General features: G+C 35.0%; 1 protein-coding gene across 1 annotated transcript; it reads left to right on the top strand.

Annotated features, from left to right (window-relative positions):
- Window positions 1-519: 519 nt before the first annotated feature.
- Window positions 520-10743, top strand: LOC104589299 (protein HEAT INTOLERANT 4). The gene is made up of 14 exons (XM_010247560.3): window positions 520-1126; window positions 1648-1686; window positions 1818-1871; window positions 2061-2124; window positions 2465-2523; window positions 3443-3567; window positions 3701-3760; window positions 7522-7580; window positions 7923-8002; window positions 8265-8303; window positions 8623-8685; window positions 8768-8815; window positions 8923-9051; window positions 10156-10743. The coding sequence occupies exons 1-14, from the start codon at window positions 959-961 to the stop codon at window positions 10201-10203; spliced, it is 1035 nt and encodes a 344-aa protein (XP_010245862.1). The 5' UTR covers window positions 520-958; the 3' UTR covers window positions 10204-10743.
- The last annotated feature ends 818 nt before the right edge of the window (window positions 10744-11561 follow it).

The raw sequence follows: 11561 nt of genomic DNA, 5'->3' as shown, positions 1-11561 counted from the left end.
TATGATTCCACAGTATTCATGCCGGATCTGATTCAATCGAATCTGATAGGACTTGATTTGAATTCAAATCCTATTGGTAAGTCGGATCTGATCCGATCCAACTTGTTTTCTTTAAAAATTAATAAACTATTAAAAGAAAAATAAAATATACCAATTTAAATCAAGTAAAAAAAACAAAAAAGATACAAATATTTTTTAATTGCTTTCGTCATATATATACATATTTTTTTTGTAAAAAAATAAATAATATAACAAATTTATAAAAATAAAATAAAAAATATATTTATAAATAAATAAATAATGTATATATTTATATTTATATATTATAAATATATAATAAATAAATAATGTATATATTCGATCAAATAAGATCGGATGTCGGATCCGATCCATTTGCACCCCTAGTTCTGATGTTTTGAGCTGGACCCACATGGAAAACGTAATCCTGAAAGTTAATATAATCTTTCCGGAACACAAGAGCTCTGAATTACTTATCCGGAACACACGAGCTCAACCACCACAGCTCAGATAACGCAACGCATCCCAAACGCATAAGCCCTCCTAAACGGTCTGAAGGTCACGTTAAGCGATAAGCAGATGCCCTACTTGCTTCATCAAAAATTATAAATTAGAGGCTCTCTCACGGGGTGTACAGCCTCGACGGTAGACCCTGTTCCAACGGAATCTCCCAAAAAATTTTAACCCGGGATCGTCCGTACGTTGTTTTTTTGAACCCTCGCTAAATTTGAAATATTTCAAAACCTCCCTATACACTATAAATACCCACGCTTCTCTCTACATCTCTCTTCCAGTAACCTCTACCCATCGCCCAGCCCAGCTTTCTCTTTCTCTCTCTATTTTCCTTCGAATTCGGTCCGACCGCGTTCTCTTCACGCCGCAAGTCCATTTCTCTCTCCTCGCGTCTGTTCTGCTGTCTGTCTTTGCCTCAATCTAGACGATGAGGAAAGGTTCGAAGAGAAAGGCGAGCCAGAAGGAAGACAGCAAATCTCCCGAAGAGCTCCCCAAGGATTCAACCAAAGCATCGAGCAGAGGGAAGCGAGTCAAAGCTCCTGCTGCACCGAAGCAAAAAGAGGAGCCCGAATTCTTCCCCGAGAAGCGAAATCTGGTGACTCATCTTGCTTCTTCGATTTTCGATTCTGTTTATTTGTGTATTTCTTTGATTCGGTTTGATTTGATTTGGTTTCTTTAGGGTTTTTTTGTAGCTTTTAGCTTTCAATTTCTGGATGGTTGTGCTATTTTCCGTATTAAAATGATTATTTCTGAAGTTCTAGTGAGATATTCCGAGCTTGATTTGAGTTCTTTAGGTTATTGTTGACTTCGATCTTTCAGTTTCTTATTTGTGAAGTCCATATAAGGATTGTAATGTAGTTTTCTTTCTCCCTATTGGGAACGTATTTGTTTGTAAAATGTTTTAGAGGTCTTATACAAATCCTCACTCTTTGATTCAAAGCTTCAAAGTGGTAATTCTACTTGTTATCTACTTCTTTTGTATGTTGAGCTCGAAGCTGCTTTAAGACTATCAAATACTATTGATGAAAGTAAACATTTCACTAAAAAAGAGAGAACAGTTCGAGATCTTGATGGCTTTCTCTTCTGTTGACCCAAATGTTGGTCTCCGTTTTGTAGGAAGATCTATGGCAAGCTGCATTCCCAGTTGGCACGGAGGTATGGCTTGATCTTTCCATTTTTATTTAAATTTTATCAATGATAGTAGGATGCTAAAGGAAAATTGGCAATTTGCACTGTTATAGTGTTATCCTGCGCATTTCTCACAAAAATTGATGTGTTAATTGCAGTGGGATCAATTGGACTTGCTTAATCAGTACAAATGGGAATTTTCAAATTTAGAAGTGAGTTATCTTGCAGTATTTATGCATATTTTTGGATGTTATGCAATCTAACTTGATATCCTATTTTTTTATTGTTTGGTAAACTATGTTGATAGCATGAAATGATGTATTTCATACTCCTTGGGTATCAACGGAAGAAAATAAAACTACAAAGCATATATAGTGATGGGTTGTCATTTTTGTGGCCAGAATGCCTTTGAAGAGGGAGGAGATCTTTATGAGAAGAAAGTCTACCTTTTTGGTGCTACAGAACGTAAGTGGTTGAGATAACTTTATTTTTTTATTCTCATTGCTAAAGATTCTGTTTGCCATTCATCAAACTTGGATACAGTGTCAACTTGTTTCCAATATTCACCTGAAAGATGGTTAGCATGGGTAGCACCTAAAAAGTTACATTTGATTTTATGTCTTTTCTCCAGTTTTTGTCAGTTGATATCCAACTTCTTAATTTCATTACCTCTTCCTCTTCTTTCATTTTTTAACTTTTTTTCACCATGCTTGGTTTCATGTATATCTTCGCTTAATGCATTTTTTGATCTTTAAACTTCAAAGTATTGACATAGGCATGTATATCTTTCCTTTTTTCCCCCCAGCTCAAATGGTATTCTTCAAGGGTGAAGGGAAAGTAGTCTGTATCCCCACTGTTGTGGCAGTAAGTTGGTTTAAGCTTCATTTCTTTTTTCTTGGCTCTAGTTAATCTAAGTGGTCTTGATTGCATGGAAATTTCTGCAGTAGCCTGGTGTCCAGTTAAGTTCCTTTACTAGATTACATGTTCTTCCACCAAATCAAGCCTACAATGAAAGCCAAGACTTGTCCAGGCTGCAATTGAACAATGGACTATGAACTTTGATGCATGATCATATGCCTTTCTTTTAGTCCTGGCCAACCAAGCTGGCTATTGGCTTTCTGGAAGAACCTTCCCTAATTCAAAGTTGTTTTATTGGGAAGAATCCATTACTTGGAATTGTATGCATATACTGAATTTGAACTTGTATTAAAGCTATACACCCAGTCCCACTTGGAAGCCTGGCAATGTCATGTGTACAGTTTCACCAAATCTATGCAAACTTAAATGGAGATATACTTGCAACTGGAATTGAAGAAATAGAAAAGCTATAGACCTGGTGTGTATTTTCTTTAAAATAACAATTTGTGTGTTGTGAAGGAAATTTTTTCCTTTTCCTTTTCCTTTTCCTTTTCCTTTTCCTTTTCCTATACAACATTGAAATTGTTATTTAAAGCTGGAAAAGATGATATATTTATATATGTTAGTTGCAGTATAGGTATATGCTACACATTGCTAAATCAGTCTGTATCTGTGTTCATGTGTGCTTATAGATAGCTGAATCTATGTTTGACTGCAAGTTCTATGACATGGACATTTGTATTTGAGACTATATAACCTTGATTTCCTAAATAAGTGCATTTGTGGTACTATTGTGAATTAGCATTTTTTTTGCCATTTGTGTTTAACTAATATTATTCTATATAGCTATAAGCATTATTGCTTGTGTTAGTGATTTTTAGTTCCTCTTGCTCCTTATTTACTTTTTCCCCCAACTTTTGAACAGGTTGTTTCTCCTTTCCCACCTTCCGATAAGATTGGCATTAATTCAGTCCAAAGGGAAGCTGAGGAAATAGTGCCAATGAAGAAAATGAAAATGGATTGGGTTCCATACATCCCTTTAGAAAATAGGTTTTGTTCTCTCATTTACTTTAGTGATTTTCTGGATTATATGTTTCTTATGGAAGTGATTTGGGGATGCTCCTTGATTGATGTGAATCCAACATCAATGATGTCATTATTTGGTTGTCATGTTATTTTACAGGGATAGCCAAGTGGACAGATTGAAGTCTCAGATTTTTATTTTAAGCTGCACTCAGAGAAGGTACTGGTGCATTATTTTGTTGTTCTTTAAGTCTTCTCATGCTATGCCAATTGAAGATTTTATCAAACTAAGGAATATGGTTGTGAGGCATTGAACTTGGACTAAATTTCATGATTGTTTGGTTCTCTAGCTTAGCCGCTTATACTTAGCTTCAGTCTTCTTGATTTTGTTTCTATATTTTACTTACTAGATGTATCAACTGATCCTGTGCTTGCAGGATTTATGTGGAACATTTATATAAGAGTCTAATTATTGATTTTTCATCTTGCTAACTAAACTAGATGCTAATTTGCTATATAGATAGTTAGTTGTTTCTGGTACATTTTAGATACCAGTGTTCATTATTGCACTTGGGCAACTATCTATTGTGAATTTGTGATATTCTTACATGTGTATAACTATTGAATTTGTTTGAAGTGTTCTGTATTCTGCCTACTTGTGGAAGTAAATTTTGTAGCTTGCTTTTATTTCTTGGTTCTAGTGACCAACAATTGCCATCCATGTCACTTTTCCCTACTAAGTAGAGATGATCTCCTGCTAGAATGAAAAGATCTATATGTGAAGTCCTTTGCCTCTTTTTTGAACTGTTCTGAATTTTAATGAAAAAAAGAAGAAAAAGATTAGAGAGTACAAAGTGCTTGGTTGCATCATGAGCAGATTCAGTATTTCCCCCTACCAACAAAGAAAAGAAAAGAAAAGAAATCTTTTACCTAGTTGCTTCTAATGGATTCATGTGGAAATCTCTTGGTTTCTTTTTAACTTGTCAGGAAAAGACAAAGGGTGTATCACCTTCACTCTGTGCACTATTGTACTACAATGGCAGCAAAATGGTTTTATTCCTTGAAGAAATTTCTTGACAGTGAAATATTTGTTAAGATCTCCCTTTTGGTGTCTCATAGTCATTTTAGCTTGTCTTGTACAGATCCACCGAGTCCCAAGCCGGACCTATCTTGAATAGGAAATTCATTAATTTAGGACTCTTGTCTGAAATCCTGTTACTCATCTGTATCAAGTATCAACATTAAATGTCAGAAAAAACATATGATAATGACCTTGTACTATATGTTCTGTTATCATGCCAACCAAGGTCTTAGACTCTGACTGTTGAACATGTCCAATGTTTTGGCCTATACCAAAAGAGGCTTCAGAAAGCAGAAGAACCATTGAAATATTCAGGTTTCAAGAATTTTTGCTAGGCTGAGACTTAAGAGGGGGGTTTAGTTGAGGTAGGCCTAGCAAAATGGTGATGAAAACAGAAAGTGGTTTTGAAAGGAGTAAAAAAGGTAACTGTTTAAGTTACTTGAGATATTGAACAGGCAAGTCTTGATTGATGTGGTGTTTTTTGGAGTATAGTGTTTTTGTTGCAAGTGTTTGATGGTTTTCTTGGGCTGAGTGTTTTAGGCGCTGGGGGCTGGGTTTGTTTTGTCTGGTTTTGGGGGTCTTTCGGAGGATGTTTCTTTTCGAAGTGTTTGAATGTTTAGAGTTGGTTTTGTTTTGTTTCATTCTTTTCCTTTTGGTTGATTTCTTATTACCGTTCTTGTACTCTTTTTCTTTTTATAAATTTTATTTTACTTACAAAATGAAGTTTTGGCCTATGCCATTTTTTGATGTTTATTCCTATTATTGGTCTACCTGATTATATGAGGTTTTGGATCTTTGTTGTTTTGTAGTATTCAAGTTATTAATTTGTAATGGGGGTTTGTCATGTAGATAGTAGAGATGAGTCTTAAAGTGCTATCATCAAAACCTGAATACGTTTTATTTTAAGTGTTAGGGAAACACAAGCCTCAAATAAATTAGTCAGTGGCAAACACCTATTCATGAGCATTTCAAAGTGAAAAGGGAACCTTGACAAGGCTATTGATCAATGTGGTCCAGATTAGCATGTAACACCATTGATATGGTGTTTGACTTTGAATATATATATATATATATATTCCAGTTTGAGGCATCATCATCCTCTAACATATATATTGGGGCCAGGCTGGCTGGCTACATGAATCCCAGTTTTGAAGCATGCTGTAACATATATATATTGGCCAATCCCTAGATAGTGGAAAGCTTCTGAGAACTCCCTTTTCTGCTAATATTATTCATTCATAGTTTATTAGTATTATCTTTCAAAAGATAAAGAACCATAATTAAAATTGTAAAGTGAATTTTTTATGCAGAGTTAAGAATTTAAGACTTCCGCATGGACTTGTTTGGGATTGCCTCAAGGGGCTTGATACAGCTGCTAGAATTAGGGATGCAAGATCTTTAACATCATATTAGCCATAGCTATTTAAAATAATGTGATTGAAAACTTCTCATGCTTGAATAAGATTTATATGTCATGTTTAATTTTATTGTTACATTTTCACTTTGATATGTTTCATATGTTATGATTATGTTTTTTAATCTGGGCCAATGGGATTTTTAAAATATTTATTTAAAGTTTGCATTTTCTTAATAAATACTATTGTAATATTTTTATTTATTTTGATTTTTTTTTTTGCATTTTTGAATGCTTTGCTTTTTTTTTTTTAAACTTTGTGCATTTCTTTTTTGAATTTCTAATTTTTTCTGCCTTGCTTTGCACCTTGTGCCTTGGGTCTGAAAAGGCCCTTGTGCTTTTAAAATACTGATAGTACCAAATACTTCTTGGATGCACTTTGCCTCTTCTCAAAATAATGATAAACTGGAACAATCTGCTAAGAATGAGGTAGAATGCTATAGAGGTGAACAAGGGAAGCAGTAATATGGACAATCTGGGAAGGGAGAAAATAGGGAGAGGTGGTACGATGCTCTTCAAAGAAGAAGCAATTGTAAAATTTTAGATCTTGAGGCTTTCATAAATCTAAACTTTGATGGGAGAACAGCTTCAGCCAACCCTGGACCTTCGGGTCTAGGAGTATTTAGAGATCAAGGTGGTTGTATTGTATCTTTATTTTCTGGACCAATGAGGTTGGGGACTCATTATGGTCTGGGATTCTTGCTATACTTCAAGGTGCGCAATTGGCAAGAGATGAACATGGACAGATCAATGATTAAGAAATATGGAGACAGTGGAATGGGTCTATAGGGATGAAATTAGGAAAATCAAATGGCTTACAAGAAACGTGATTACAAGAATTCAGTGGGGCCAAAGGTCGGGCAATGGGGTAGCTGATGCCTTAGCTAAACAGGGGGTCAATTTCAATTGTTTTGGTCTAGATTGTAATTTAAGTTTTATTTGTTTCGAGTGGTAGTTGTTCTTCTCCAAGGGATGCCTATATGTAATGTACATAGTCTGTTTCATTTTTAATATAATCCATGCATCTTATGAAGGAACATTGAGGTTCAATTCGATAAACTTTGTATATTTTCAATAAGAAGTTTATGATATCTCGATATGTAAGATCTATGTTTCCTTAGAGTAATCAATAAACTTCTAATTCTGATACTGACCTGATTACCTTAATCTGTATAGTATTAGGAAACATATTTTAATCTTAAAATGGTAAGAAGATGCATTTTAGTTTTGGTTGATCAATCAATCTCTGGGCATCGCCTTGTGTGGCAACTTACTAACTATTCCTAATTCATTACCCACCATCCTTGTTGATTTTGGTACACTGATGTTTAATTACTATGTGATTTTATAATACATGTAAATCAGATTTGTTCCTTTTTAGGGTTATTTGAAAATTTTCTTTTGGACTAGCGGGTCTTGTATCTTTTGTTCTTTTTCAGTTTTATATTTTTAACAGTTTATATTTATTTTTTCCCCTTTGATGCAGGGCTGCTTTAAGTCACCTGAAATTAGAACGTGTCAAGAAATTTGAATATTGTCTGCCTTGTGAGTTTTCCTGATCTTCTACCTAATGTTGGATGGTGGTATTCTGTTGTTTTTCCTTGGTTGTGTGTCAGGCATCTTAATTACCTAAGGTGCATCAGGCTACTATATAATTGCAGTACCTTTTTATTCCTGCTATTGTTTTCCTATGTTGCATGGCTTGGGCAATAATTTAGCTCTAAGATATTTGTTGTTTTTTCATAATGGAAATAATTGTGTTGGTGTTTTAGATATTCACTTCTTGATACAGTAAATGTATGTAATTGATTCTTCCAATAAATTCATGCCCTACTTCTGCATGTTAAACTTCATAAGCACTTATTTTATGAAATTTACCTTCTACAGATTTCTATCAGCCCTTGAAGGAGGACGAATTTGAGCAGTGTACAGAAGTTAATATCATTTTTCCAGCAGAACCAAAACCGGTAAGATAGTAAAGTACAAACTAAAATACTAAATTCAAACTTCAAAGTTGATTTAGAATTCCACTCTTTCTGGATGATATGCATAGCTACTTTGCTTCCACTCCTTCCTTTCTCTTTATCCCTGATATTCTCTTAATATGCTTGTTTTTAATATATCAAGTAATTTATTGGATTCTACTTACATGACTTAGGGGTATGTGCGTATCAAAAGCTTTTAGTATATCAAGTAAATAATGTTTAGTTCTGGTCTTTTCCCCTGCAGGTCTTTTGTGAATTTGATTGGGAGCTTGACGAGCTTGAGGTACAAATAGGGTCTTTTTTTTTCTATGGCTTGTGTGTGTTTTCTACTATAACCTAACTACACACCCTTAAAACCCAAAAAGGGTTTGGGTGAGTGGTCAAAAACCATCTAGATTGTCACTTCAAAATCTTTTCTTGGCATTCATCATAAGTTTCAGATACAAATATTTGCCATATGTAAACAAAGATATTTTCTTATTGATTACCATAATAATTAGAATGGTGCAAGGTATAGCGGTGCTTCTTGAGGGACCACTATGCCTTTCACGTTTATCTGACATACTGTCTGTTGTCCTAAATACTGTTTTTACTATCTGCAGGAATTTGCTGATAATTTAATCAAGGAGGAGGAATTATCTGAGGATCAAAAAGATGCATTCAAGGTATTTTTAGTGAATGGCAAACATGTACTGCTTTGAACATTCTCTTCTTTAACCAAGATAATACGTGCTTTTATTTTCCTAGGACTTTGTTAAGGAGAAAGTCAGAGAAGCAAAGAAAGCTAATCGGGAGGTATTTCTCAAATATCTATAGCTTCAAACTATTCCTTTTCTTGATCAACAGTTGTGGAGGTGTATGTTTAAATGTGAGCACTCCTGATACATTTAATTCCTTCTCAGGCAAGGGAAGCCCGGAAGAAGGCCCTGGAAGAAATGAGTGAGGAGACTAAAGCTGCATTTGAAAGCATGCGCTTTTACAAGTTCTATCCTGTGCAAACTCCAGATATACCTGACATATCCCAAGTAAAGGTAAAGTCTTGACAACAACTGCATTACACATATCTCAAATAAATGACGGAAGAATACTATTCATAAATGAGAGAGCTTATAAAGTTTTGCCCCTTCATCATTTAGGCCCAAAATGAGTTTGAAGCCAGTGCATTTTCTATTTGCAATGTTCTTGGTTGCGAAAAGCTATCCATGCAATTCAGATGTAACTCAAATATTGGCATTCATATTGCCTTCAGAAAAATGACTCTGTCCTTAACTTTTCTTTTTTTTTTTTCAATTAAAATTTCCTTCAAAGTAGCGTTATTTGATCACTGAATCATTAGGGATTGTTTCATTGTTCTTGGCCCTTGAGGTCGTGAATGCAGTTCAATTGTTATTCAATGCATGATCATTTCATGTTTGATAATGCCCTTCATAGTCTTCTTTCATTCATGCAATGCACCCACTCGTGTTTTGTTTATTTGTATTTGAATTTTGAAATTCACTTTTGAACTATAAGTATGCAAGTTTTATTTCCTTTCTGTTCCCCTTGGTAGCTGTGCCTTTGTATGGTGCCATTATCAAAACTTTAGCTGTCACTGTGTTATCCTTAAACTCTGACCCCTGTGTTGAGTGAGAAAAGCAAGTGACCAACCCTCATGCTCTGCAATGGCATTTTAAATTCCTATTCTTTAGTCTAGCTTGTCATGTTCCCTCAATGAAGATGATCATTGTGTAGCTCAAGTCTTTGCACTTGATCGTAGATGGATTCTATATTGTTGAATGAATTATTTGCTCCTTCCAAGTGTTCCTAACCCTGGTTGCATTACCTCACATGCAAAGCAACTTGTATGCTTCTTGGTGTGATTGCCTGTTTCTTGAGGTTGAGGCCTGAGGGTAAGATCTACCTTGAAAAATTACTTTTGCCCCCTGCTCCCCATCACCCTTCTAGTGGAACAGAAATTATATGGGCACATTAGGAAGCTTGAGGTTGACTCATCTTGTTGTGAGTAAAAGGACTATCATTTATTTGTAGTTTTTATTGCAACTTTTTTGCTTTCTGATCAATAATTTTGGTGGCAACTTTGTATTTTATGTTATGTTAATCTTTGAGCATGTTGCTTGTTGGAATTTGTGGTGCAGTCTCCCTTCATAAATAGGTACTATGGCAAGGCTCACAAGGTTCTCTAATGGGGTTTGTTGAGGAGGGATCGATATCAACTTCAGAGTATGGTTCAAGTAAAGGGATGCCTGCTTGCTTTCTAAAACTGAGCAGCAGTATAAATGCATTTGATATTTGAGAAAGATTAGGTTGCAACCTTTCTTTGGTTGATCACATGCTCTAGTGATCAAGCTAGGTGTTGTGTGATAAATGATATAGTTCATTTAATGAGAATCGCAAGCTGATCTCTTTCCATCAGATAATTTTGTAGGAAATTTTGGGAGGCTTCTAATCCTGGAAGTTCTCTTGGTGTCTTCATATGCTGGAATTCCAGTGTTAAGAGCTTCTGTTCTAAATTCTCCCCCTCAGGTAGACTTGTTTTTTTTTTTTTTTTTTCTCTCTTCTTTCATAACATTCTTTATAGTTACTGAAATATGTGAAAGAGGTGCAAGCATGACTAGATTTACTCAGACTTTCAATTTTTTCTTGTTTTGATTGATATTTAATGGTGTAACATGAGGTTCTTATGATGGTAATAATGGTATAAAAAGTTAGATATTTGTACTGAAGCATTTATGCTTGGGTTCATATTACAATTTACGATGAGAACTTTATCTCTGAGGTTCCATGTTGTACTGTAAAACGAGTCTTTGGATTGTCAAGTTTGATGTGTGATAGAGATAGGATATCGATGATTGTGGATGTGATGTTCTTATTAAACCTGGGAAGAGAATGAAGCATCCAGGTAATGCCAGCTAATCTTCCACAACTTTGTTTGGAGCTCTGGTGAAGCCGAAACCAATCAATCAAATTGAACTGCAACTTAGGGTCGGCCATACTTCAATATCTTTATGGTACACCAGTTATGGAGGTGGCATATATTTGTTTTGTTCTTACTATTGCATGGCTATCTTCAAATGTGAATACAACTGACACATATTGAGTAGTTTTTAGGAGCATGGAGTGTATGCCTGTTACTCTTTCATTAGGGTGCATAAAAAACCATGATTTATGTGTTGGAGTCAAGATGATCTTTATTCATTTTTTAGGTTGGTGTTTTAATTCATCAAGTAATTCCTACATAAGGATTCGGGATGCCCCTTTCTGCCATTAGATTAGAACTATCCAAGATCCTGTCTGATCATGGAGTTGTATTCATTCAACATTGCTTTACCTCTTACTTAGGAGTTGGCACTTTTAAGGCACCTACCCTATAGAAAGGATCTTTGATGGTAGTTGCAAATCATCCTTAACGTTTGAAGGAATTTTAGCCATAATCGGTGTATCTTCATTGTATGAATAGGTGATTTGCTTGTTTCAGCACACAGAGAGCATAGTACTGTCATTGTTATCAGTAGGCTGGTCTCTTTTCTTTTCCTTATGCAAC

The sequence above is a fragment of the Nelumbo nucifera genome, chromosome 1 (assembly GCF_055504915.1).
Source record: "Nelumbo nucifera cultivar China Antique chromosome 1, China Antique-T2T, whole genome shotgun sequence".
NCBI lineage: Eukaryota > Viridiplantae > Streptophyta > Magnoliopsida > Proteales > Nelumbonaceae > Nelumbo > Nelumbo nucifera.
Note: the sequence above shows the minus strand (reverse complement) of the source record. Positions and strands in the feature narration are given on the sequence as shown.

What these genes read in the sequence shown, in the direction of transcription:
- LOC104589299 (XM_010247560.3), top strand. Translation starts at nt 959, where the DNA reads ATGAGGAAAGGTTCGAAGAGAAAGGCGAGCCAGAAGGAAGACAGCAAA. An exon ending in GTATCCCCACTGTTGTGGCA is followed by an intron (nt 2,524 to 3,442) that starts GTAAGTTGGTTT and finishes ACTTTTGAACAG; the next exon opens with GTTGTTTCTCCTTTCCCACC. An exon ending in TTAAGCTGCACTCAGAGAAG is followed by an intron (nt 3,761 to 7,521) that starts GTACTGGTGCAT and finishes CCTTTGATGCAG; the next exon opens with GGCTGCTTTAAGTCACCTGA.